This window comes from Rousettus aegyptiacus, unplaced genomic scaffold (genome assembly GCF_014176215.1).
Source record: "Rousettus aegyptiacus isolate mRouAeg1 unplaced genomic scaffold, mRouAeg1.p scaffold_m13_p_14, whole genome shotgun sequence".
Taxonomy (NCBI): domain Eukaryota; kingdom Metazoa; phylum Chordata; class Mammalia; order Chiroptera; family Pteropodidae; genus Rousettus; species Rousettus aegyptiacus.
Window position 1 is genome coordinate 61712881 of NW_023416289.1, and position 23287 is coordinate 61736167.

Genomic DNA, 23287 nt, shown 5'->3' on the forward strand with positions numbered 1-23287 from the left:
GTGTGGATGGGCAAAGAACCAGAGCTGGTTTTCATCAAACTACCACGTCTTCAGAAACCAACTTGCCAACCGTCTTTCAATATCCAGTGTAATTTTTTGACATGTCATTTAGCTAGAATTTGACTGAAACCAAAGAAGTTGCCACACTTTTAAATGAGAAGCTGCATAGTTACCAATACCAAAACCAGTGTGATCAGGGGCTGTGTAGCCCAGAAGAACGTAACAGTACAATGGTATTACAGTCTGAACGGAGTAAATTATATTTGGCATTTTCTGGTTCAATAAGCAAATAAGACTCCCACCCCAAACGATTTAAATTTCGTGGGAGGAGCCAAGGGAGGGCAGACTAAGTGAATTTCCTCTGTACCTCATAAAAAATAAATCTCCGCTCCAAATGCCTCGAGACTTGCTTTTACCTAACCATAAACTCGCCCAAAGAACGGATCTATTCCAGGATTCGGTTCGTGGGCCCCGAGCGCGGCTCCTCGCGGTCCCCGCGCCGGCGTCGTCCCGGCCCCGCCCCCGCTCTGGCCCCGCCCCGCCCGCCCCCGCAGCCCCGCCCCCTGCCCCTCCCGGCCCCGCCCCTTGCCCGCGCGGCGACCGCTGGCGGTGCTGCTGCTCCGGCGCCCGCGCGCAGTCCGTTCTCGTTGTCCGTCGGCGGGACGCGGCGTTCCGGTCTCGCCCCCGCGGGCGGCCCACGCTGCGCCGCCGGGCGCTGCCCCAGCCCGCGTCTCCTCGGCCGCGCCCCGCTCGGCTCGCCGGGCCTGGTAAGGAAGCCGGAAGTCGCGGACGGCGCGCCGGGGACGCGGCCGCGCCGAGCGTGCGCGCGCCGCCCCCTGCGTCACTCGGCCGCGCCCGGCCGGTCCTCGGCGGCGGCCCCGGCGCCCGGCGGCCGCTGGCGCGGGAGGCGGCCCGGCCCGGCGCCCCTCGGCGCGCCGCAGGGCGGAGACGGCGCGCGCGGCCGCGGCCCCGGACGCGCGCACCCGCCGCTGGGCGCGGCCGCAGGCGGGGGCGGCCGGCGCGGCCTGGGCCCGGGCGTGAGCGCGGGAGGCCGCCCGCCCCGCCGTCCGCCCCGCAGACGACGCGCGTGCGAGGAGTGCCGCGCCGCGCCCGGTGGCCGCCACGTCCCCGAGGCCTGGCTCGGCCGCGCCGCGCGCTCGTTCAGGTCATTGAAACAGTTCGCTGTCGTGGGGAGCGTCAGAAGGTTCTTGCGGCGGAGGTGTTACCAAGCAGCTTTAATTTCCTAACTTTCGCAAAGTCGCCGAATCCTCCTTCCCGCTCCATACAGCTGCACTCAACTCAGTATACCTTTCGTTTGTGTGTCTTTACTCTCTTTACTAGGTTTTTCAATTCTTTTAATACAAGACTGCGTCTTAGTTGTTTCTAGAAATTCTTTGTATACCGTGTACCCAGTTAGTGCTTTTCTTTTTGAAGTCATAAGAGGAAATGTGAGAAAACATCCTTGTTTCACAGAGGCTAGTAGGAACTAGTACTTTTAAGAAGTACTTAGTAACTATTCAGCCTTTTTCTGATTTTTCTTCTTTCCAGGCCTGAGCTGTTCTGCCAGGTTTAAAAGTTTAAATGACAATAAAAGGTATTATTTACCAAGAAAGGAGACTAAGTCATCTCTACCTCTTCCAGTCTATTTTCCTTAGGAGACCATATTAAACTTACATGTAAGTTAAAATTTTAAGAAATAATAACTAATGCTGCCAAATTAAGGTTGAGATTCAGGTTCTGTAGTATTCGTAAGTACTGCATTTAAAAATAGCTAGCCAAATGAGAGTTTGGAAAACATTAAACCCGTGGGAACCAGTAGAAGCGAAGACTACGAACTCTAAACTTTCAATATGATGGGGCCGAATGGCAGTAGAGCCCCGCGGACACTGAAGATTTCGTTTCTGGCTGTGTAACTTCTTTGTGGCCCTCTGCGTGCAACTTAACCTCTGTGAGGCTCGATTTCTTCAACTGTGAGGTGGGGACGGTGGTATTTTCATTGTGTGGATTAGAAAGTCTACAGAAGTCTACGAGGGCTGGGTTTTGGTCTTACTCGCTGCGGTGGCCTTGTCCTAGGCCGTGTTCATTCGTGTAAATCCCTGCGGGTCGAGTAGACAAGGTGAGCATGCCGTAGGCAGCCACGTGAAGCGGGTGTCAGTCTTGTACATGGCAAACATAATACAGTCTAGAAAAACATCCAGAGGTTAAGGTTACAGGCTCAGGAATTCAGAAAAGACTGATTACTCTGGCTTAAGGAATTCGCGCAGGGCCCCATTGCAGAAGTGCTTTTTGAACTGGGTTCTGCAAGGTGAGAGGGAGAATGTCAACAAAGATCCAGAGGAAAGGGGTAGGTCAGCATGGCAGCCGTGTGCCGACCTCGGGAGGAAGGGTATATGGAATGTAGTTTTGGGAAATAAGATTTAAAAGAGAGGTTTGGAGTAAATGGGGAAAGTCGTTGTTATCAGATTACAAAATTTGGGCTTCTTTCTGTAAACAGTGGGTAGCCATTCTAAGTGTTCACGCTGGAGATAAAGATGGCAGAGCCGTGTTGGACAGGGCCGTGTGGCAGCAGCATGTGTGGAAGCGGATGAGGGTCGGGGCGATGTGGAGGTGTGAGGCCATGTTTCAGAAAGGCGGGCTCTGTCTTGCACCCTTGGCCCTTGTATCCAGTTCGCGTGGTGAGGCTGGTGAAGCCACAAGTTAGCTGACTTTGGTGATGGTGGTGCCTACTATTTATTATCATTCCTAATTTAACGGTCGCATCGGTCTCCCATCGAGGACGAAAGCTGTCACTATTTTATCCAGAGGGCACAGCGTTCAGTGCACACAGGGTATGCAGTAAATGCTGTTTGGGTACAAAGTTAGCTACTTTTGTTCAAGGCCAGGGTGTCATAACCCGAAAGATGGGACAGACTTGGCTATCAGTGAGGGTCACGGACCGAGGAGCCAAACTGAACTGCCGATGAGACCCGGGACTCTGTAGTCACTGAGGCTTAAAGTCTCAAATATACCAGAAAGTTGGCAGTTATAACTGATCATAAACCCTGTTGCTGAATGTTTCTTCCTCCACTTTCTCCACTTTGTTTTAGTTCATTTGTCCAGAGTTCACGAATTGGCCATTTGGGAAATAACGTGCAGGTTTTGGTACGTCTCTGCCTCTATGCTGGCCTCGGGGCTCTCTTCCATGCCCATGGCCCTCACGTGGTCTGACAAGGCCACGGGGACCAGACCTGCATGCTGGCCCACAGTTGTCTGCTAACAAAATATAAAATCTGCCTTCTCACTACATACTCCAAATAGGCTAAAGAAGAAGTAAATTACCATATGTTTATATATGTGTAGATTTCTAAGAAAAAATATATGGGTGAGAAAAACTTGAGTTTCTCTATATAGGTTATTCAAAAAGGACACATTCGTGAAATTGTTAAATGTGTTTATAAACTAGATTTGTGTCTTTATGCCTGATTTTCCTTCTGTGGAATTTTCTTTCTTATAAGCCTTGTAACTATGGATTGTCAGCTAACACTGGAAACATTTTTAAAATGTGAACTAGAGTTTATAAAGTCAATGCAGATATGGTTTTATATTTTTTAGTTTTATTATTGACATGTGATATTGTGTTCATTTAGTGTATATGATTATATATATCTTGTGAAATGATCACAGTAAGTTTAGTTAACACCCATCACCTCTATATTACACTGTCACATAGTTATTTTTTTTCTTGTGATGAGAACTATTATATCTACTCTCTTAGCCACAGTGAAATATACATCATTAACTAGTCATGCTGTACACTGCATCCCAGAACTTACTTATGACTGGGAGTTGATCCCTTCTGACCCGCTTCACCCATTTCCTCCATCCCCCAGCCCCTCTGAGAACCACCAGTCTGTTCTCTGGTCCTGTGTTTGGTTTTTAAGTGTAGTTTTATATCATGATCTCACCTTTTGCCGTAATTATAAGAAATGTAATTAGATTAGTGCTAAATATACATAGTAAATATACTTATTTTCAGTAGTAGTAATAAAATATTATTCCTTCATGGTCAGTGGAGTCCGTTTTGAATTGCGTGTGAGCTGTCATGACCGTTCTATGAAGCGTCTTTTTGTTTTGCGTTGTTTAGGTCTGCAGCACCCTGCGTCACCCTGCCTCCAGCACCAGCGCTTTCTCTGTCCTGTGATCAATGTGATTCACAGGAACTTCCTAAGTAACAAACGAAATGAGCCAGGGGCGTGGAAAATATGACTTTTACATTGGTCTGGGATTGGCTATGAGCTCCAGCATTTTCATTGGAGGCAGTTTCATTTTGAAAAAGAAAGGCCTTCTGCGGCTTGCTGGAAAAGGCTCCACGAGAGCAGGTAGGTCATGCCATGTGTGACTTTGAAATGATGCGGTGTGCAGGTTCTCTGCCTGGAGGACCACATCTTCATCCCCAGTGAGCGTACTCAAAACTCTGAACCGTGCAAGGGTTGTAAATGTTTATAGACAATGGAACATCAGTTTTGTAATGAGAAAAACAATTAGATGTCAAAGTAAGTTAACTACTCACCCCTGCGATTAACGTGGGAGTAGGAACCAATGCCAAAGTAGCATCGATCCTTTCCTTTAAATTTTGACGTGTCTGCAAAGAGAAAATAAGGGCTCTGAATAGAATCAGAATCTTACTGAGGGTTAGTCTTTTATCTGTGGCAGTAGCAGTTTGACTTGCACCCCAGACGTTCTTCCTGACGTTCTTAAAGGCAGGCAGGAAAGAAGGGGTTTCCCTGGGTGGAAGAGTCCTCAGTTCAGTGAACTTCCAAAGGGTGACAAGTCAGGAGACCCTGGGGGTTACCCGATGTGAGCGTAGCCCTTCATCTGGTGCACGCCTGGTTCTGACCTCACAGGAGGACCTGCAGTGGCAGTAAAAAGACCACCCTCCCCCTTTGTCCTGTACCATCTCTACGATTAAGCCTAGTGAAGCCATCCAAAGCGGCCTCTGTTTAGTGGCCAGAGGAGGGAGTGTTGGCATCTGCTGCTTGAACGGGCGTGGCCTCATACTTGGTCCTCAGGCAGGTGTGCCCATTGTGCATGATGGATACGCTTGTCAGAGGATGTGTTTTCTTTGGCTGTTTCTTTTGGACAATGGCTTAAGTACCAGCTGCTGGATTCTATTAGTTTGGTTGGGAGGAAAGTTAAGCCAAAAAGCAGGAAGAGCATCTGGGATCAGCAGAGGACCCTTTCTTCACGGTTCCTGGACCTCGGAAGTGGGCCTGACCCCCACCTGAATGGCGTATTTGCTTTCAGACTAATCATTTGCTGTCAGGCTACTTATTGGTTCATTTTCTTTTCTTCACAAAACGAGAATGAAGTACGAAGTGACTCTAAGGACCGATCTCATTCCTCCATCCAACAGTGCAGGACAGACCTAAACATCCTGACAGTCGCATGACCCTCACACCTGTTCTTACACGATCGTGAACATGTGTCATCTAAGAAATCCCTTAGTGTACAATCACTATGAAATCTTGATTCAAAGTAGTAGTAATCAACAAATGAGATATTTAAAAATCTGTCACTACTAATAGGCATCTGCTAATCTTCCAAAGAAGTGAAATATTTTCTTGTCCACAGGTCAAGGTGGCCATGCATACCTCAAGGAATGGCTGTGGTGGGCGGGGCTGCTGTCAAGTACGTACAGAGAACATCTCAGGGAAGTGCCACGTGGAATCCTGACACGTCTGCTTAGGCTATTACAGCTTCATGTCACTAACAGAAGTTTATAAATCCTAATTTTTGATTGAACAAAACTCAAAATATATAAAATTTAAGTCTGTAAAAGTCATTTAGCAGTTTAATAGCTTATTTGAATGGGGAGACTTTTTTTTTTACCTATTTAAAAGATCTTTGATATACCTATGTGTTTTTAAAAATTCTGCTCAGTTTGAGGTAATTTTGAAAGATCACAGAAAGCATCCTGTTTTTAATTCTCCCTCCATTGATTGTCATTCCTAATTGGGAAGTATGCATTTGACAAGATGCATGCTGTGGAGACACACTACTCAAACAGCCCTTACCCACAAGACAGAACATTGTAGAAGGAAGACAAGAAACAAGATAATAAAATGTGTGTCTTCCTGACAGATGCCAGCATTTGCTAGGTGTAAAGTAGGGAGGGTGTGTGAAATGAAGGCGGTGCTTAAAATTTTAGAAGGGGAGACCGGACGTGCATCAGGTCTGTCTTCCCTCACTGAGGTGTAAGTTTTAGGAGGACCATATCTTTGTTTTGCTCCATGCTGTTTCCTGATTGGAGAAAAGCAACTGGCACATAGTAGGTGCCCAAAGATATCTTTTGAATGGAAGAGTTGGGTTTAAAAAAAAAGCAAGCCAGTGAAAGAGACCTGGGAGGAGTGCTTTCACGTCACCCGATGTGCTCTCTCTGAAACTGTTTATCTACACGACCTATATGTAAGCATAAATTAGATCTCTTCAGTTAAGATTATAGGTTTGTACAGTGTCTTATTGGTTTGGACTCCATTCAAATGTTGATAGTTTGTGAGAACACTTCTGAATAGATGGGAGAAAATAAGGAAATTATTAACTTCAGTGAAATAGCGTATAAACACATAAATGCATTTCCATATTGAGTAGATATGTGCCTGAGCTTTCTCTTGTTCTTCTCCAAGTGGGAGCAGGTGAGGTGGCCAACTTCGCTGCGTATGCCTTCGCACCGGCCACCCTCGTGACTCCGCTGGGCGCTCTGAGTGTCTTGGTGAGGTAAGGGCCGTGCTGCCCAGGTGCGAGCAGCATCAGCGTGTCCGGAAGTGTTCAGTGCCACCTCGTCACACGGGCTCAGCATAAATTACATGTAACCTCGAGAACCATTTTAACGCCACGTCGTACCTTGCTTTTAGAGTTATCTTCCGCACGTGGGCCAGCTGTCAGTCTGCGGGAAGAAGTGCTTTCACACTGTCACATGTCAGCCAGCTCCAGGTCCACTTTGACTTCCAGCCCTTTAGAATTCCAGGTCACACTTGGCAGGTGGTGGTTGGTGAGGAATAGATTTCTACACCACAGAAAGGCATTGCTGGGGGCAGCGTTATGCACCTGGGAAGACTGGCCCAGGCCACGTGTGTGGAGGCGCAGCCCGAGGCCTGTCCCCTTCGTTACTTTTAATGATCAGCCCAAACAGGCTTGGATTTTGGTTACTATTCCCAAGCCAATTGATTGCTAGGCCTATCAATCAATTGATATATTTGACTTATATGTAAACAAATAATATATATAAATTATATAACTTCAGGATGCTATATATGAAAATGTTATGGTACATGTCTTTCATGCTTAATTTTTTGCATATTATAGGTTTATACTGTATTTCTTTTAGATTGGGACAAAACTAGCTATAAAGTATTAAAACTTGATAATTTTAATTAATAGGCAAATTATATACAAGTAAATGAACATGTAAGAAGGATGCATCAACCAATTAGAAGAGAGATCTTAAGCACCAGTTAGGAATGCTCGATTAGGTTATGACTTTGTACCATAGCTCCATTTGGTGTCGATTTCACATTGACGTCTTCCAGCAGGAAGACAGTAACGACACTGGTTCAGTGTGTGGCGGAGCACGTGCTCTGCAGAAGCTGTCATTTTATGATTGACTACATCTTCTTTACCTCGACTTGAAGCCAGAATCTTTATAAGCCCAATAATTTAAAATGTGAGTCGCACTGATATTTAAAAATGAGAATGGTAGCTGATGATTTTAATTTTCTCTACTTCTCCCTCCCCTTTCAGTGCCATTCTGTCTTCATACTTCCTCAATGAGAGACTTAATCTTCACGGGAAGATTGGGTGTTTGCTGAGCATTCTGGGGTCCACAGTTATGGTCATTCACGCCCCAAAGGAAGAGGAGATAGAGACTTTAAATGAAATGTCTCACAAGCTCGGGGATCCAGGTGAGGGAAAGACACTTTCCTGGTCTTACTGTAGTTTAAATTTTCATTTAGTGTTTATTTTAATCAAAATCTCATTTGCATGTGAAGAACCAGATCGTTCTGCAGGGCTGACTGAGGGCTGACTGAGAAGCAGGGTGGGCGGTGGTCCCTCCCTGGCCAGCTCTTTAACCTGTGACTCCGGATAACAAGCGTCTGTTGCTGCCGCCGCCTCGGCTTGGCGTCATCCATTATATCCGTCCCCCGTGTACCTCTTTAGCGTCTGTTCAGTGGTTTGCTTGTGTTATCACTACATAACTTTTATCTTGGCTTAGACACGTTAACACGTCCATCCAACACCTAGTGTGGTGGTCACACCGTTCACCACACTAAGTCTGCAGTCACAATACTGACCCTTCCCCTCACCGTCACCACCCCCTGCCCCCTCCCCTCTGGCAGCCATCCCTTGGGCTGGCTTTTCCTTTCTTAAGTTTTTCTGAATGAATAATCATCTTGTTTGCTTAGTTTTCCATCAGTCCAACCTGAAACATGCCCAGTGATCTAATTCTACTCTGTAACTTTAAACACATTAGTTATTCTTAGTTTCGTCTGTTCTGGAAATCTCTCTCCTGTTTGGCCTCAGTCTGGACTGGTGCCTGGGGGCCCCTAGCACAGTGGTCACCCTGGATTTCCTGGGCCCCCTTTACTGTTGCGTTTGTTTCCGGCCCTCTTGTCCTCTGGCACCGCTCCCATAGGGAGTGAGCCAGGAACGGAGGGGAGGCTGTTTGAGGCGCTGCGGGTGTGGAAGTGCCCTCACCTCACTGTCCTCCTGCCAGTGCCGCTTCAGGGAGCCACGCGCAGTGGACTCTCGGCTCTCACGGGAACTTCGTCTTTCATCCCTGACAACTGTTATGATGTCCCCTTTGCCCTCACTGTCCGACGTGCCTAGACATGGGTCCATTCTTATCGTTTGTGCCAGGTGCTCGACGGATCTTTTTAATTTGAAAATCCACGTCTTGGGTTGGGAGACTGACTGACTCCTCTGGTATTGTTTTCTCTTTGTGAAATGCTCGTTCTCTCATGACTGGATTTTCTGAATTCGACCTTTGATTTTCTTACTGTTTTTGCCGTTTTGCCTTGTCTTCTGGGAGATCTGTTTCAGCCTCCAGCCCTTCTTCTGAGTTTTCTGTCTGCTTTTTAATTTCCAAGAGCTTATTTTTGTTCTTTAATTTTTCCTGGGGAAAAAAAAAATTCATGAGCCATGGAACTCACTCTCCCAGCAGTGCCTAGATGAACAATGTGTGTTCCCACCTGCACGCACGGCATCTTGCTGCAGCCCGAGGTCCCCGTTACCGTAGGGTCTCGTCCGTGAACTTCCGCATCGGGAATATTGTGAGCCTGTTCCTGCTTTTTCTTTTGTTTTCAGTCATTTACTTTCATCTCTGAGCAGTTTCAGTCGATGCTACCACAGGGCTCTGACAAGGGTGACGTCTTCTTCCCTCAGAGAGAACCTGGATTTAGACCTCAGGTGTTGCTTCGGGCCTTACTGGGGCCAGTTACTTTCCATTTGGCCTTAATTCCTGGCCATAGCCCTTCTGGCTCTTGGCTTGGTAGCTGGGGAGCTTACTTGGACCCTCACCTCGTGAGCTGTGAGCGCGGTGCCCAGCCCTTTGGCGGCCTCCGCAGGCCGTCCACTGGGCGCCTGGGACGGGGCCCGTGCGGCTGCTGTGCCCACCACACCCGCCCTGGTCCCCTGAAACTGCCCCAGGCCCCGGCAGAGGTGAGCGTCGGCCTCATCTAGGTGCTGCTGCTTCTCCAGGTTTCAGCCCAAGTTAGGGCTCATCCGGCAGCCCAGACAGGCCATCGCCGTCTCTGAGGGCATCCGTGGCACTTTCTACCGCTTGTGGGTCGCTGGTCAGTCTGTCTCCATGCCGCGAAGGCCTCACATTCTGCTGTTCGGTTTGGTGCTCTGTGATCCTGGCTGCCTCCTGAGTCAGGCCGGCCAGGTCCCAGAGTCTCCCGCTGGTCGGCATCCCGGGGCTCAAGTGGGCAGGGGTCACACTTTTTAGGCGACGTCTCACCCTGGCCTGTGTCACGGGCCCCAGACTCTGCAGGTCACAGCGGCTCACGTGGTCAGAGCTGGGCAGGGCCCTGGGGTCTCAGTGCTGCCTGAATAGCCTTGCAGCTGGGCCTCTGGTCTTCAGTCTCCGCGTCGCCCTACTTCCAGAGGGACTTTCTGTCTTCAGAGCGGATGTGGGATCAGCCGCATCAGTGACGAGCTCCTCTCTGCTTCCGATTCCGTGCTGCTGCTGTCGCCTCCGTATCTGTTCCCGTGTTTGCTGCTTGAGACGTCCCGTTACTACTTATTTCTTTAGCAGAGTTTGAGGAGTGGACAGTAAACGCGTGTGGCTTCCGTGCCATGTTTTCCTCAGCGTGCAGTGAAGATGCGTGTCCACGTAGTTGTGAGGCAGTCATCAGGATTAAATGAGTCAGCTGGGCAGACTGCTGGGGAAAGCCCCTGGCCCGCGGTGCTACACTGTTGTCAGCTGCTGTCACGTCGGGTTCACGTCTGCGTCTTCGGCTAGCACCCCGCCAGCAGTCCACGTTTTCTCACTGACTTGCGCTCTACCCCCAGCAGTTGTCCCCAGATGTTTTCTCTGAACTGTCACTTTTAGCACTGGACATCTGACTCCATGTCGCTCTCCTTTGCCTCCTCCAGGCTTTGTGGTCTTTGCGACACTCGTGGTCATCGTGTCCTTGATACTGATCTTCGTGGTGGGGCCGCGCCACGGACAGACGAACATCCTCGTGTACATAACGATCTGTTCTGTGATCGGGGCGTTCTCCGTCTCCTGCGTGAAGGGCCTGGGCATCGCCATCAAGGAGCTGCTTGCCGGGAAGCCCGTGCTGCGACACCCACTGGCCTGGACCCTGCTCCTGAGCCTCGTGGTCTGTGTGAGCACGCAGGTCAACTACCTGAACCGGGCACTGGACATATTCAACACGTCCATCGTGACCCCGATATACTACGTCGTCTTCACCACGTCCGTTCTGACGTGCTCAGCGATTCTGTTTAAGGAGTGGCAAGACATGCCTGTTGACGATGTCATCGGTACTCTGAGTGGCTTCTTTACAATCATTGTGGGGATATTCTTGTTGCATGCCTTTAAAGACGTCAACTTTAGTCTAGCAAGTCTTCCTGTATCTTTTAGAAAAGACGAAAAAGCAACAAACGGCAATCTCGCTACTATGTATGAAGTTCTGAGTAATAGTGAAGAAAGTTTAACTTCCGGAATTGAACAACACCCTGGTGAAAACATCTCTCGAAGAAATGGAAATCTGACAGCTTATTAAGAAAGAGGTGATGAAAAAGTAAATCTATGATTGTTAGTAAGTGAATTTGAGTATCAGAATGTATCTGAAAAAGCATTATTCTCAAATAATGTTCTCTAGAGACAATCTTTTTTAAAGTTTCACTAATTTGGACCAAGAATTTACTTTTCTTATATTTAAATGATGGTCGCTCACTAAAATGACCTCAGTACCAGGCCAATTTTTGTTTAACATTGTATTATTGTAGTGGTATTGAAACTTTTCCTTTCCCAAAATCTAAATGCACTAATGACAGTTTTAAGTCTATAAAAATGCTTTATTTTTCCATTGGTGATGAAAGTCTGAATCGTACATTTCTCATGCCCGCTTCATAGATCCCTGACCATTTTAAGCCTTTCTGATTTAAAAAAGAACAAAATCATCCCAATACATTATCCTGTGATTTACCTTACCTACAAAAATGACTCCTGTTTGAATTATTTTAATTTTGAAATGTTAAAGAGAATCCTAAGGTCATTAAATAAAAGAAACTCACTCATGAAGCAAAGGATAGAAAATCATTCCACAGGAGCATTCCTCAGGCTGCGACTTGTCCCCACACACGCTGGGTGGCCTTCCTCGCTGGCCCCGTGTCGACCCAGTACCTCCTGCATGTGTCAGGCTACCTGGCTCGAGTCATTCTTCAGTGACTCTGATCCCTGACACGGACCTTGGTTACCATCTTATATCTCTTATACTTGTCAATGTATTGTCATAATGAGTTATACTCTCATACAGATCTTTTGGGAACTCTGGGAAATATTAGACCAAAGTAATTTTTAAAATTTAGCTCGTTATGATAGACGAACTGAAACAAAGTTCTAAGTCTGAAAGCTTACAACAAACTTAAGACGTCTGTACCAAGTACTTTGCTTGAGAGTTCGTTTGGACAACTCCATATTTTGATCTTTTAAATACATCAATGAAAAAAATGTTTACAGAAAATTTCAAACATATGCACAAAAGGTGGAATAGTATAATGAACTCAGCCTCAGACCCTGTCATGGTAGCAGTTAACTGTCCTCAAGAGCATGTTGACCGTGTCCACCTGGGTGACAAGACGAACCCAGGCTGTTCCCACTCTGCTCTTCTGCCCAGGGTCCAACAGCTCGACTCCGCTGTGACCAGCCTCCACTGGCGCCTCACTGTCCTTGCTGGGGTGGGGCGTGCGGGCGCATCCGCTGGCGGTGGGATGTCCCACACACCACTCCTCTGGCTTCATCAGGGAAGAGCTGGCTGTCCCTAAGCTTCATGAAGTAAGTCCCCCTTGCCCCAGCATTTTATCATGGACTGCAGAGGGCTAGTTCAGATGGTGTTACCCTACTGCCCCCCTGCCCCACCGCAGATACACTGTGTATTTGATCACGTGCTGTTTCGTACCTGTACTTTGTACCCAATAGTGTAAGAACCAGTTTTCACTCCGGTGTGATGCTGCCCTCACTGAGAATGCAGAGGTTAATAATAAATTCCTAATTATTTACACCTTACAGCCCTTGTCTTATACATAGTATTCACTGCATTTTATTTGGTTTATAATTAAGTCTTATAAACCTCCCATTAACGTGAATTAAATTTAGTCATTACAGTAACTCATCATATCGCATTACTTTCAGAATCGGGTGAGAAGAGACACCACCTCCTAACTGGAGCGCTGGCCCAGGGTCATCAGCTTACACTTAGAAGTAGCAGGTTTTAGGTACCTTCGTCAAGAAAGTTCCATTTCGTGTTACTCACGGAAAACAGCGCAGGGGACGGTGCGCACTCTTCGGCAGCCTGTGTGATGCTGCTGGACGTCGCTGTTTGCAAAGCCACGTGGAAGTCACTCCCCAACAGGACCTGCCCCTTCTCCAGGGTGCAGGTGGCCTACACTCAGACCTCCTGCGCCCGGTCTCTGCACTCGGCAAGCGGAGCAAGCCCCTCATCCGAGCAGGGTGCACGGGGTCCCAATAAGTGAACACAAACGGGCTTCATTAGTTTTATTGCTATAAACTGCACCCCTCACACATTAGATTTTGTTACAACTGAATTTAGTAGAAACAGGAATCAAAGTTGCTACAACTAGGTTTAGTTGTTACAACTGGGTTTAGTAGAAACAGGAATCAAACAGCTTCGGAAGAGTCTAAACATGAACTAAGTAACCATTATTCTAATTGGTAATGGATTTTATTACAATTAGTTGGTGTGGAGTTTCTTGCTTCAGTTCATAAATCCCGACGCACTGTCAACCCTTTGCTAAGGGGTCAGTGGATGGACCCAGCAGCACTTTGTGACACAGCCAGCTGCTGGAACATTCCATAAAAAATGGAAAAGAACTTTGTGAGAACACGCAACCATCAGCAGCCGAGAGTCTTACTTAGACTTTCTAATGACCGAAAGCATATACGATTTTAGTCTAGAAAAATAAGTCAATTTTATAAAATTAAGCTTTTAGATCGAAAAGCACCCCCCTTTAACAAGCACAGAGATACTGAAAAATAGTCCCTAAAAAAGTCTCCCTAAAGAGTTTCAGAGAAGAGCGTGCCCCGTAGCTCTGGAATGCGGCCGGCACAGGCGGCGAGCCCTCAGCTGCCGGCCAGGGACTGGTGGATGGGGGGCTGGAAGCAGCGCACGTGCTCCACGGGCATGCTCTCCCCATCGCCCGACTTCAGGTACTTGTCCAGGACGGTGATGATCTCGTCATTGAGGATCTGGAACTTGCGAATTCTCTCTACCATCTTCTTCAGAGGCTACAACAGTTAACACATTGGGATTTTCATATTTCCTCAGTAAACCATAGCAAACTATTGACAACATACGCCATCTCGTTAACACAACTGCTGAAACAGCAAATACGTCTGGCATTTAAGCAGATTTCTCTGTTGGTTTCATGCTGCCAGCTAGACTTTCTCGCTTGCACAACGTACAGACGCGCTGGTGTGCTGGGGGAGGGGAGGCGGGGGGGCGGGGGCTGGAAAGCATGGACGACCCTGTCAGTGGGGACAGACCGGGACCCAGCGTGACGCAGGTCTCAGAGTGCGGCAGTCGCGGACAGGTCGCTCTCACGGACCGTCCCGCATGTGCGCACGCACACAGACACGTGCGTAAAGCACCAGCCCTGCTGTGGGCCGGTGCGGGAGGAACGGCAGAGCCCCGACGTCCAGGGCGGGTGCCACCAGCAGCTGTGATCGACACCCCACGAAGCCGGACCCTCCACTGAGGCGACACTGGGGCCAAGCTGGTACCAGCCTCTAGAGGCGGACACGAACGACAGTCGAGGGGAAGCGAGATCCCAGCGACGTTCACGCAAAGAGCCGACGCGCACAGCGTCCAACACACAAGGAAGCACTTCCAGGGTTCAGATGCCCCTGGAGGTCGCCGATACTAGGACTAACAGAGCACAGAATGTGAACTACACGAAACGTGTAAAGAAGTGAAAAACGGGAAAAGTCACTGGGAAAAATAAAACTGTCAATTACACCAGCATTTGGAGAACCCAACTGAACTTTTCCATTAAACTAATGATTTTTGACAGTAAAAACACGCGGGTTACAGCGGCAACGAACAGGTAACTGGACAAAGCCCTCTGGGGGGAGCCCAGAGGGGGGTCACGGAGGCGTGGGGGGCGGAGCAGCCCCTCAAAGACGCCCCGACCTGCAGGACCTGTGAACATGCGACCGTCCGTGGCAAACGTGCTTTAACTCAGAAAGTGTACCCTGGGCTATTCAGGGGGACGCCGTCCTCCCGCTAGAGGAAAGAGAGACGTAGCAGGAAGGACAGCTGGGAGATGAGGCCCGTGGGGGGTCCAAGCTGCCTCAGCCAAGGGGCCACGTGGAAGGCGTGAGAGGACGTGGACCTCAGTCCTCAACTGTAAGGAGCTGAAACCAGCCAGCCCCCTGGAGAGGCCAGGGAGCGGCCGTCCCCAGAGGCTCCGGAAGGGAGCACGGCCCCACTGGTCTGGGCCCTGGCAGACTCGACAGGACCCAGCTGAGCCAGGCTGCCCCCAGGCGTGTGGCCTAGAGACTCGGGGGCGGCAGCTGCCGCCAAGGCTGTGGCGGTTCGTTACGGCAGCGACAGAAACTGTGACAGGGTGAAGGGTAGGGAGGCCAGAACAGGGCCTGACGCACGTCCACGTGCGCGCCCAAAAGGAGCACGGAGCCTGGGAGGGATCACGACCAAGTACTTGTTTTCCAGAACTCGGTTATGAAAATACCACAGACATGGAAGATCTCAAAGACTGCCGAACGTCACACTTTGATGCCACCAAGGGAGCCTGGGACAGAATGGACGCAGTCGCCTCACCCAGCACCGCGAGCGAGACCGCGAAGGGGGCCGAGGCGCCCCGGGGCGTGAGCAGACACAGCGCTGCGCAGGCCCGCGGCAGCCTGGCCTCGGGGCACACGCGACCGGGTGAAACCCAGGCCCAGGGAGAGCAGCGGCAGGGACAGGAGAGGCTCCCCGCGCAGCGCACGTACCACGTTCTTGATGACCTCGTCCTTGCCGTCGTGCTTCTGGACCTTGAGGAGGTGGTAGCAGAAATCCAGCACGGCGAAGCGCCGCTGCTGCCCCAGCAGCACGATGACCATGCAGCCCGCCCAGTGCAGCCCGTCGCCGAAGCACTGCCTGGAGCCGGGGCGAGACGGGGGCGCGGTCAGCACGGCGCGGACAGCGCGCTCGGCCCCCCGGGCCTGCTTCCCAAGCCTTTCTAGGCTGCGGCCCCTCCGCGAAGGCGACGCCGCGACGCGGGCACCTCCCGTCTGGTTCGGGGCTGCGCTCCCAGAGGCCCAGCCCGAGCCCCCGCCTCCACCCCAGGCCCCGCGCGCAGGCGCACTCACTCGACCGTGAACTCGTGCGTGCCCACGGGGATGCAGTACACGAACTGCATGGCGCTCCACAGCCGGTGGAACTCCACGCACTCGTCCACGTGCATGACCCCGTTGACGGGCAGAGGCCCGCGCCACACGGGGTCGTCCAGGAAGGTCCGGACCCGCGCGAGGATGACCTCGAACATGGACAGGCCGCAGCACAGGCGCTCCTTGGTCAGCAGGTCGCCCTCTCTCGCGATGGCGATTTGCTGCGGGGAGGGCGGGACGTCACAGGAACACACTGGAGCTGGCGGCCCACCAAGCTCAGGGTCCCTGGAAGTGACCTCAGCGCGCAGAGGCGGGTCCTCATAGACGCGCGTCAGCAAAGCGACGCCGCCGGCCACTGCCGACGGGCCTCGCGAGGCCGGACGAGATGCACGGTGAAGCAGAACCGCCCCGTACAGCTGCTCTTGCCCCAGAGAACGTGTGACAGCGGGTGGGAGACCCTCTAGGCTGCCACAGCCTGCAGTGGGCCTAGTGGCATCCAGTGAACAGAGGCCGGGGACACTGCTAAACACCCTACGATTCACGGGAAAGTCCTCAACAAAGAATTATCTGGTCCACAATGGGGACGCTGCTGGGCCTGAGGAACCCTGTGAGCTCGGCTGGGAGCGGGCGGTGGAACTCGACCCCGCACCGTGCCCCCTGAGACTGCATATCCCGTGTTTAAAAACCTGTGAAAAAACCTTGTTCACAAAGGGATGGACCACAAAATCGGGTGACATTTATTGGGAACATCTCACGCGCCATGTGATGTTAGCTCAGCCAAACCTCCCAACCGCCCTGTGACGAGGTCCTGTCCCAAACCCCGCCTGAGACACTGCGCTGTCAGGGCGTGCATACCTGAGGGGTCCCCAGCCGTTCGATCAGAGGCACGAGGTGCAGCGGGGCGTACTTTGATTCCAGTCTCTTTGTTTTGGCATCAAGTCTCTCTCCCTCTGCAGAGGAGAAAATACGGTATCACCGTCTTTTGTGTGAAAAACGAGTGCAAAAGCTTCAATTCGTCCAAAAAACCAACAAAAGATGTTTAAGTCAATATCGTACATACAGATTCTTTTAAAAATTATTTTATAGAGCTTGTTTGACATTTAAATTCAAACCAATGGACTAATTTTCTATTCAATATTCACTTTCTAAAACTCATCGGAAACCCCATATGTAAACAAAAGCAGAGAACGGGACAGGAAACCGGTGCATCCGTCCGCCCCAACGACCTTCAGCTGGGGCCAGAGTCCCTGACCGCACGCTGCCTGACGCACACCCGAGACGTCCTACCACTTCGGCCCTAAGTGCTTCAGTTTCCAGCACTCGTTCAACCACGGAACGTGACCAGTCGCCCTGTCACGGCTGGACAGGTGCCAAACTCAAGCAAAACAGGCCGTCAGTTCCCTGGTGACGACCAAACGTGAGCCAGGGACACGGGCTCACCTTTAACGTGGACCCTCGGCAGGATGTTCTGAAAAGGGGCCGCGTGCAGCAGGTCACACACTTCCTCCAAGGACTAGAGCGGGGAGACAGAAGGACGCGTTGGACGGACAGACATCTGGTGCTGGAGCCCAGGCACGGCGAGGTGTGAGTGCGGGCCCCCGCGTGCGTGGGCAGCTGCCGCCAGGAGTCTGGGTGCGAGCCGGGGGGCCGGGCGGCGCGTCGCCTCCAGCGCGGCACCAGCACTGAGCAGCGGCGCGCGGCCAGACGACGGACGCGTCCTCGGTCCTGCCCGTCACGGCCACCGCCCGCCACAGGTGGCCACTGGGCCCCTGGAACGTGGCAGTGCAGCTAAGGAGCTGCATCTTAGAGTCATTTCCACTTCAACATGGACGTGAGTAAACCCCGCCAGGCGGGACAGGCAGGGGAAGGCCGGAGCTCTCCGATCCGGAGCTGTCGACTGACGGGACACACGGGGGACAGGGGGACGGGCTGACTGACAGCACGCAGAGCGGAGAACGCGACGTCCTGCTGCGCGTCCTTTCTGGTGGTGGCGCTGTCCACCACAGCGGCCGCGCACTACTTAAAAGTTAAGTAATTACCATTAGGTAAGACTTAGCGATCAGCTCTCCAGTCACACTGAGCCACACTCCAGGGCCCCAGAGCCTCGGTGCTTTACACCGACGTGCACGTCACATCCGTCAGTGCAAATGTGGCTAACGCTGCGGAACAAAGCGTCCTCACGGGGCTCACCGAGAGAAACTCACGGGAGGAACTGCATTCTTCTTTTTCAATCGCAGAGAACAAACTCAAATCGGTCCGTGTGGTCGTGAAAAGAACGGTGCTTTACAACACTTGCTGCCTGTACCCCACTAAGTAACCCCAGCCAATCGAGCTCACGGACGCCGCGTCCTGTGCCCTGCGGGGAGCGACCCGGGCTGCCCACTCACCAGGCTCTGCTCGATGAGCAGGCAGAAGAGGACGGCGTTGCCCACCTCCCGCAGGTTCTGGAAGCACACGGTCTTCAGCTCCGCGTACTCCACGATGTCCTTCAGCTGGTGGTGGAAGAACTCCAGGATGCCTGTGCGGCGGACAGCGAGCGGCGGCTGGGGGGACGCGCGAGGGGCCACGCCCCGGAGGGCGCAGGCCGGGGTCCAGGCCTGGGAGCCCCTAAGCTGGCCACGAGACATGCTGACCCTGCCACCGTGTCCGCCATGGACTGGCCACACGTCCCCAGACCCCGACATCCTCCCTACAGTGGCAGCTCGTCCAGTGCCTGTGCTCTGGGCCTCAGCTCTGCCCACCACCACCTTCCGAGGAGGCAGCGCACTGCCGGGGCCAACGAGAAGGACCAGCCAGCAGAGGCGGAAAGCGTCTGATGCGAATCAGCGTCCCTTCCCAGGCACGGGCGGGAACGTCCTCAGCCTAAGGACGCCTACAAAACCCTGCGCCTGACGCCACACTCGGGAGCGACGTGCGTGCTGCGTCCTGGCCAGGCAACAAGGCACCGGGGTGGGGGGGGGACGAGGCACAGAAACGGGGAAGAAAGTCACATTTGCAGCCCGATCTAGGCATTCCGTGCCGAGCCGCCGCTCCCCCAAGCGCAGACTCCAGACCCACACGCCACGCAGGTGGCCCAAGGACTCCCGCACACCCTGAGCAGAACGAGGCGAAGACCTGCCAGGTCCTAACCCCTCCTGCCAGCAGCTCAGGCCCCGAGTCCCCGTGAGGACGCCGTGGCCCGGCCTGCATCGGAGGCGGCTCCCGCGTCGCTCAGCACAGCCCGCGGCCCCCGCCCCTGCCTCGGCCACCTCCCTGTCCTCAGCATTGCCCGAGGACCCAGACCCTCCCGGGCGGCACCCCCACAGGCACGCGGGAGCAGGAGAGCTACCGGCAACGTGGCTTTACCACGCAGCGCTGCCCACGCACCCGGGTCCTGCCAGCTCTCTGAACCGGCACAGGGTGGCAGCTGGTGACCCCGACGTAACGAGTGGCCCCCAGACCAGCTCTGAATTTGGCCTATACGCCTTTGTCTTCAACATTTGGAATTCCCACGTCCAGTCAGTAAGGACACCACTCATCCGCGTCCTGACAGTGACCCGAAGGCAGCCCCGCAGTGTGCCCGGAACTCGAGGCCGGTCACCGTGCCGTCCCCCCAGATGTCAGCAATGGCCATCTGGGAGCACTGCTTTGTCAGAACAGTCTCTCATGGGGACCCGAGAACGGGCCCAAGTCACCTGAGCAGACAGCGAGTGGCATTCTGTTCAGACCAGGGTCCCTCCGGTACAGGTTTCCCATGGACGAGCTTTCTGACCGTCAGGGCTGTGACTGGACAGCCCCAGGCCGGGTTCGTCGGGCCGTGTGGGCCGGTGTCCTTGAGTGCACGTCTGCCACCAGCCCCAAAGGGTGCCAAGGCGCCCTTGGGTCCTGCTGAGCCCAGCAGGAGGTGGGGCCCGGCCGCCAAGCTTTCCTGCCCCTCCCTGGCCGGTGGCCGCCACACGCCTGCACGCCGGATCGCGGAGGGCCAGCCAGGGCCGTCCAGAGGGGCCCGCTCTGGCTCCCCTGCCCCGCCCCCCGCCTGATCGGTCACTGCCGACCTGACTTCCCTCCTGCGGGCTGAGGCCGGAGCAGCCCCACGAGGCGCCCACTCACCGGGGGAGCCGTACTCGTGCCGGGGCAGGCGGCAGACCTTGGGCATCACCTCCATCAGCGTCTTCACGTACTGCAGGATCGTGCCCTGCAACTGCAGGGGGCGGACTGCGTCGGCCACGGGCGAGGGGCTCCGCCCTCAGACGCACGGCAGGCAGGAACGGGGACCCCCGGCGGGCAAAGCGCTCCATCACGGGGCAGCGGGGGGGCAGCCTCGCCAGGGGCACCCTCTGCGTGCCCACTCTGGACCACGAGTCCGTGAGAGGCAGTGGTCTGAGGTGTGGCGGTGGCGGGGAGGCGGGGGGGCTCCGAGGAAGGGACAGCCACGTGGGGCGGTTTCCGTGCCCTCCGGTGGATGGCGCAGCCCCCACCCTGGCCCACGTCCCCCCGTGCGCCTGCGTCCTCCAAGACACCATGAGTTGGGGCCGAGGCTGCCGCTGGGGCCCTGGCAGGGCCCGGGCCGGTCGGCGTCCCAGCTGTGTCCCACGACCCCACTCCAATCAGAGGGGACCGCAGGGGCCTCCGGCCGCCCGCCGGCCGGTCAGACGCACAGGTGACAACTGGCCTTATGACGACGTCTGTCTGGGGTGGGGGGCAGTCGGGTGGGGGGGAGGCGAAGCTGCCTGGCAGGCAGGGTAGAGCGGAGCCAGCCTGCAGGACACCCAGCTGGCGTCTGCGAATGGTCTGGAGGGGTCGATCCCCCACCTAGAAGTGGGCGCAGAGGTCGGGTCGCGCCTGTGGGAAGGGCGTCCGCGGGAACCTACCAGGCTCTTGACGACCTTCAGCAGCTCCTCCATGACGACCGCGATGCCCTGGTAGCCGAGCAGCCGGCAGATGACCTGGAAGTGCGGCGGCCCCACGAAGTTCCGGTAGCTGCCGTAAATGCTGGAGTAGGCCAGGTTCAGGGCCTGCGGGCAGGGGGCATGGCGCTGGCAGGGGCGGCTCCCTTCACCAGAACCCTAAGCAAGGCGGCTAGGTCTTCCCTTTCCCTCACCCTGCACACCCAGGTCACCGGCGAGTCCAGTCGCCTCCAAAACACAGTCTGGGTGAGGGCAACACCCTTCCACTGGGAGTCCTCCTCCGCCTGCTCTCCACCCCGCCCAAAGCCCGGCCCCTGGCCTGGGGGCCTGAACACCCCAACCGCCTGCCCCCCGAGTGTGGCCCCTGCGTAGAGCTGGTTCCTTCTTAGCATCAGAGCTTGCAGAGTGAGATCACCCCAAAAGCCACCCAGGACTGTCACGATGGTCCCGTTCACAGCATCCGAGTGCAGCACCTTACAGACGCGCCCGCCCCACACCCCACGCAGAGCGCCCGCCTCCCAAAACCGACGAGTAGAAGCGGCAGCGCGTTCACCCTGAGATCCCACAGGTCCTCACAAAACAGGCCGCCGGCCGCGCCCGTGACACCAGCGCTGGCTCCTGACCCTCCCCAACGTGCCGCCCTCGTCACGTCCTGGCCCGTCCCGCCAGTGTGGCCGCCCTCCTCTGTCGGCCGACACGATGGGCTTTCCACGCCACGTCAGCTTACAAAGTGCTGTGAGGACGTCACAGCCTGGGAGGCCCCGGGAGGGGGCGCGTCTCCGAGGCCCTGGTCAGGAAGGGGCCGGGACAGGGCACCCCATGCCGTCACGTGAGCGGGCCCGTCCCTGCCCCTGCGAGAAGCACTTCCTGCCCAAACTCAGCCCCAAAACTGCAGCCACGGGCACAGGGGGCGGGCGGGGGCCTGGTCCCCTCCCTGCGCGGCCCGTGGGCCAGACCCCACGTCGAGGGAACAGCTGGAAACCAGTGAGAACACGGCCGATGCGTCAGGAACGGAATTCAGAGAAGGGGGCCCCCGTCACTCGCCCCCGTGCCGCACGGCTGCCAGGTGACGTCCCGCGTCTTTACTCGACACGCCTTGTTACGGCTGATTTTCACTCCGGAAAACACAAGCCGTGCGTGTCGGCCGCGCTGTGCGCTGGTTTGGGACGGCTGGCCTTCACGCCGCTGCACGGGCTGCTCTCGGCGCCAGCGAGCGCGCACCCCCGTTTTCTGTGACGGTGCCCCGTGACCCCCCGACAGACCCCACCCTGCCCCATCCGCCTCGTCCCTTTGCACGTCCGGCCCTGCAGCGTCGCGGTCCCGTGTGGCCCTCCTGCCACCACACGTCACTCGGTTCCACGTCACAGAACTTTTTCCGATCTGACGGGCAAAACGGTTTTTACTGCTGGTCACGTCTCTTCCCTCGCTGCTGAGGCTGCACGCCTGCTTCCTCACTACGTGTTTGGGAGACGTCGGGTCATCGCAGCTACCTCCTTTCACTGCAGGCCATTTGCGTTTTAACCATTAAACCGTGAGTGCTTTAAACGTCACGGCACTTTCCCTGACGCGGCTGCTGCAGATGCAGCTGCCCTGGGCCTGGACCCTCGTCCTCCAGCCGATGCTGCTGCACGGTCTGCACTGGCTCACCTGCCGCCTGGGGCTCCTGGACGTCAGCTCGTCTGTGCCCCCCACCCCGGCCCCCCGCACAGCCATGGCCCTGAGCCTCTCCCACACACTTTCTTTGGCTGGATGTTTTTCGGCCTTTCACTGTGCCGACCATCTCACTCATTTTGGTGCCAGGAGTGGGGCCAGGCCCAGTCGACACCACCCCACGGCCAGAGGGCCATCCCACCCCACGTCGCTTTTCGGAAAACAACGTTTCATACGTGGCGTGATGCACTTGTATCACTGCAACTAAACTGATTTAAACAGAACTTCAAATTTCGTTTAATTGTGAGCTTAAAACGCAAAAAAGCCTACCTTTGATCCATGCAAATACTGGGGTTGTGCATTAGGCTGTTTATCTCTTTGAAATTCTTGAGAAAATGGTAATACTGTCCGAACAAACCTAAAAAACGTAAAGCAAGACAAATTTAATGGTAGTTCTTCAAAATTCAAAACTTTATGTTACCCACCCATTACTTCTTCCTCCGGGTTAGTGACGCCATCATCACATAGAAACACTCAAGGGAATCAAAACCTAGAGCAGGAACGAGACACAAACACCCTGAGGTGTGATGAGCGGACACAGGGCTCAGGGAGGGAGTGAGAACCCCGGATGCGAAAC

General features: G+C 53.9%; 2 protein-coding genes across 10 annotated transcripts in view; one reads left to right on the top strand and one right to left on the bottom strand.

Annotated features, from left to right (window-relative positions):
* Positions 1-599: 599 nt before the first annotated feature.
* On the top strand, positions 600-12772 carry NIPA2 (NIPA magnesium transporter 2). Of its 5 annotated transcripts, XM_036232085.1 has the most exons (7): positions 1056-1165; positions 1549-1676; positions 4124-4358; positions 5611-5667; positions 6663-6753; positions 7777-7937; positions 10633-12772. In XM_036232085.1, exons 3-7 carry the CDS (start codon positions 4220-4222, stop codon positions 11265-11267), a joined length of 1083 nt encoding a protein of 360 aa, XP_036087978.1. In that variant the 5' UTR covers positions 1056-1165; positions 1549-1676; positions 4124-4219; the 3' UTR covers positions 11268-12772. The 5 variants fall into 5 exon arrangements, with proteins under 5 accessions (XP_015990442.2, XP_015990443.2, XP_036087978.1 ...); XM_016134956.2 differs by lacking the exons at positions 1056-1165; positions 1549-1676 and adding an exon at positions 600-767; XM_016134957.2 differs by lacking the exon at positions 1549-1676 and having other exon boundaries at positions 1034-1165.
* Positions 12773-13246: 474 nt separating this feature from the next.
* Positions 13247-23287, bottom strand: part of CYFIP1 (cytoplasmic FMR1 interacting protein 1) — a 41945-nt gene continuing 31904 nt past the window's right edge. For 4 of the 5 annotated variants that reach the window (XM_036232080.1, XM_036232082.1, XM_036232083.1 and 1 more), the window contains 9 exons: positions 22981-23068; positions 20965-21108; positions 20204-20294; positions 18502-18632; positions 17555-17627; positions 16970-17064; positions 16097-16335; positions 15737-15884; positions 13587-14011 (listed from right to left, as the gene is read on the bottom strand). In XM_036232080.1, coding sequence (XP_036087973.1) covers positions 13847-14011; positions 15737-15884; positions 16097-16335; positions 16970-17064; positions 17555-17627; positions 18502-18632; positions 20204-20294; positions 20965-21108; positions 22981-23068 — 1174 coding nt within the window. In that variant the 3' untranslated portion in view covers positions 13587-13846. Of the gene's footprint in view, positions 14012-15736; positions 15885-16096; positions 16336-16969; positions 17065-17554; positions 17628-18501; positions 18633-20203; positions 20295-20964; positions 21109-22980; positions 23069-23287 lie in introns of all 5 variants that reach the window. The other variant, XM_036232081.1, reaches the window with a different exon arrangement.

Excerpts from the sequence above, each read along its gene's own strand:
- NIPA2 (XM_016134956.2), top strand. The coding sequence starts at position 4,220 with ATGAGCCAGGGGCGTGGAAAATATGACTTTTACATTGGTCTGGGATTG. Across the intron at positions 4,359-5,610 it reads AAAAGGCTCCACGAGAGCAG|GTCAAGGTGGCCATGCATAC; the intron begins GTAGGTCATGCC and ends TCTTGTCCACAG. Across the intron at positions 7,938-10,632 it reads TCACAAGCTCGGGGATCCAG|GCTTTGTGGTCTTTGCGACA; the intron begins GTGAGGGAAAGA and ends TGCCTCCTCCAG.